Raw genomic sequence first — 3,787 nt, 5'->3', positions numbered from 1 at the left:
GAAGTTGTAACAAAGTATGGCCACTCATGCCTTATTGATTTTCTAACTTGTGAGGAAGAGAATCAAGATGATCTAATTGACAACTGTCATTACATTATTATTATTATTGTCATCCATTACTTTGTTAGTTATAAAAACATCCAAGACAATTCTAAGACAACCAAAACACAAACTACAAGCAAGTAACCTAACACAAAAACCAACAAAATGGTGACGAGCTCAGCTGGTCTCTTGGTCAGTCATTCTGTCATTCTCCATTGAACATAGTCTCAACCATATTGAATATTTTATAGTTTTAACATGGTAAAAGAAGGAAATATTTCTCCATTTAACATGTTAAACTAAAGATCATGAATACCCCTGTTGTTAGTCTTTGGGTACTAATGCGAATGATGGGTGACCACAAGCGCTGTCGGTAGCGTATATGAGAAATATTACACTGTAACTTTTTCATTTTTATCATTTCATAGTTGGTTACTTGTCTTGTGCTTTTTATGAATTTGTCTCTTTTCTTTTTTTAAATTGTAATTTGTTATCTCTGAAGTTGTTTTTATCATATTTCTCCTGTTTATCCATCAAATGATAAAAGTTTGAAGGTTGTCTTATACACAAAAAAAAAATACACAGTCCAGTATTTCCAAATTGAGGCCCAAATATCACAAACTGGATATTAAAGTAAAAGAGAAAGAAGATATTGAAGATGTTCATTGTAAAATTGCAAAAAATGCTCCTAGCAGGGTGTATTTGATTTCGTCCACAATGGATATCCATTAGCTATTGTCCATCATCCAACCCATAAATAAAAATTTAGTTATCCGAACAAAATAAACAAAAATAAATCTAAGGATTGTATATAATGCAATTTTCACTTCTATTAAGTTTTATTTTTTGTTGTTATTTTCATATGTACTGTAATTGGAATTCATATGTCTACAGTATTAGATTTTTGTCAATGGCCAATTAACTCTTCAGTAAATTAATATTAAAACCATTGTTTTTTTTTTAAAAAAAAAAAGGAATAAAAAACACTACTTTTTGATTTTGTACATCAAAAAATGCTCAATTGCCAGGTTTTTCCTCAATTATGAGTACCTATGTCATAGAAGTTGGATGTGGCCAATATTCAATCCATGACTAATACAATACCTAATTATCTGGCAAAGCCAGAGACAATCCCGAGCCTTAGAGATAAAAGCACAGCCTTACACAATAAACTATGTCAGATCGATGACATCATATCTATAAAAATGTAATATCTGGAATGGGTGTAATGGAAGTCTCTACACCATACTAGACACAAACAAGTCTAAAGGAATAATTGATTCATTTTGCTATCCTTTCAACAAAATAAGGATTTATAGGCAAAAAATGAAAAGAATTTTTTTTCCTAAAATTTATAAGTATTGGGGACTGGACTATGAAGTCATCATATAAGATACAGATTCTATGTTCGTCTTGGTTGGACACTTCAGGGAATCATTAATACCGCTCCTAAACAGTGACTGATTTTGCATTAATCTGTCCCTATTCTTCATTAAAAGATTTCTTTCAATGGAGTCCATTAAATTTTCAAACCATAGCTACTTGCTTGTCAGCATGACGTTTTCCATAATCTTCACGGAAAATTCGTCCAAGCAGTGGCCTCGACATTGACCATTGATTTCAACAATCTTCGAACATTATAACACTATTCCACTAATGTTTATCAAATTATTAAGTTAATTTCTGATGAACTAATTACTAATTATAACAAATACTGTTAAAGCTCATAATTAAAACAATTTTTTTTTTTTGTTAATTTTAAATAAAAGAATAATATGATCAATACCTGTCTCATTATGTAGACAAACATTCCAGTAAAAACCACAGTCAATATTACGATGACTAAAACTAATATTTTACTCTCGCTGCTAAGGTAAGGATTCCCCATAGTATCATTACTAGTGACAATAGGCCTCTTTTGTTTCTGCTGCGTCTTGTTAGATGCTGTACCATAAATAACAGGGTTTGATTTACCAGTTATTTGTAAGAAGCGGTTCTTTTTGAATGAAGATATTTTATAATGGCCTGCAAAAAAAAATTTATAACTAGATTGTCTGGAAATAATAATAGATTTTAAACCAATAGAGCAATAAATTCTAAATTTAAAAAGATTGGAAATTCAATGATTTTGATATCGATTACAATTTACAGTTACTGCAATTTATTTTTTCAAACCCATTGTATTTAAATAAAATAATTATATTTCTGCTGGTATCTTCGAGAAATAATGTAACCACCACTATTCTCTAAGCACCTCAATTCTGATTTTAAGTACTTACTTTTTAGGGGCAAATAGGCCCTAACCATGGTCTTCATCATGAAAAAACCCATTTAATATTCAATATTGAAAAAATGTAGTCTTTTCAGCAAAGGTTCCGATGAATATACATTACAAGAAGCAACCTCCTTTACTAAAGACAACTATTAATTTTAAAATATAAGATTTCATACAACTAATAAAATTTCAGAGATCGTTTTTCACCAAAAATCAGAGTTAATTCCTACATTATTTGATCGTCTCATAAGATAATACAAAGAAAGAGTATAAACAATTTTAAGGATTATTGAGAAATCTACAGGTAGTATTGGTTTAGAGAATGGAGAAACTTACAGGTAATATTCGTTTAGAGAATGGAGAAATTTGCAGTTAGTATTGGATTAGAAAAAAGAGAAACCTACAAGTAGTATTGGTTTAGAGAAACCTACAAGTAGTATTGGTTTAGAGAAACCTACAAGTAGTATTGATTTAGAGAATGGAGAAATTTACAGGTAGTATGGATTTAGAGAATTAATTTTTTTTTATAACCTAAAAAAATTACAGCCACTCTCTCGATAGATAATTTTAATTCTCTACAAAACAAAACTAACATAATCTAAATCGATCCTTTTTTACTTAATTATTTTTTATCCAAGTTCCAAGGATACATATTGTCCCAATCCCTCAATATAATACAACCTCCATGTGTTTATCTCCATACCACTCATTCACTGATGTATTGATAAATTTAAAAAATGTATATGTACAATAAGACTGATTAAAAAAAAAAAAAATTAACATATTTATCAAAATTTAAAAAAAAAATTCTAAATAGAAGAGAAAGTTTTAAAATCAATTATATTTTATAAAGATATGGTAGGAATAATCATAAATCTTATAACTTTTAAGGAATACGGAAGAAGGATGTATGGTATATCGATACAAAAAGTTTTCCCTTCAATAAGCTCTGCTGAAGGACTGGAAATTAATTTTAAAGAATAAATAAATATGACCTTTAACTTTAAAAAAAAAATTAACTAACATTACCTGCAACCAGAGCACTATTAATTCCCTCACTGTTTGGTCCGCTAATCAGGTAGCGAGATGAGAGTGTATTTAAGGACAGGATCGGCACATTAAAATCAGCTACCGATGGCAATGCATAGAAGCCATCATTGTGTTCACCAATATAAAGTGTTGATCTGTCATAAACATTTTATATATCAATATAATTGAAATAAAGATGATGCAATTTAAAATAATATATGGTTGGCAAGAAAGTTATTTCTGTTTACACTAGTAGATAGCGTTATGTATGTTTTGTTATTCTTTTGTCAATTTTAGAATTTTTTTTCTTTTCACATTTGGTAGTTGATACTTTGAGGTAGCTATAAAAACAAATTCTGTGTAATTTTGTTTACAGTCATCAGTTTATGGTTATTTTTAACATGGAGTGCAAAAATAAGCATTTTCGACACATTTTACTTT

At 29.1% G+C, this 3,787-nt stretch overlaps 1 protein-coding gene across 3 annotated transcripts in view; it reads right to left on the bottom strand.

Moving 5' to 3' along the window:
- Ire1 (serine/threonine-protein kinase/endoribonuclease Ire1) overlaps positions 1-3,787 on the bottom strand; it is a 39,767-nt gene that overhangs the window by 21,678 nt on the left and 14,302 nt on the right. For all 3 annotated transcript variants that reach the window (XM_067044594.1, XM_067044596.1, XM_067044595.1), the window contains exons 7-8: positions 3,347-3,501; positions 1,829-2,067 (exon numbers count right to left, since the gene is read on the bottom strand). In XM_067044594.1, coding sequence (XP_066900695.1) covers positions 1,829-2,067; positions 3,347-3,501 — 394 coding nt within the window. The remainder of the gene's footprint in view (positions 1-1,828; positions 2,068-3,346; positions 3,502-3,787) is intronic.

This window comes from Halyomorpha halys, unplaced genomic scaffold (assembly GCF_000696795.3).
Source record: "Halyomorpha halys isolate HHAL.00 unplaced genomic scaffold, Hhal_1.1 Scaffold245.1, whole genome shotgun sequence".
Lineage (NCBI taxonomy): Eukaryota > Metazoa > Arthropoda > Insecta > Hemiptera > Pentatomidae > Halyomorpha > Halyomorpha halys.
This window is presented reverse-complemented; position numbering and strand designations above follow the sequence as displayed.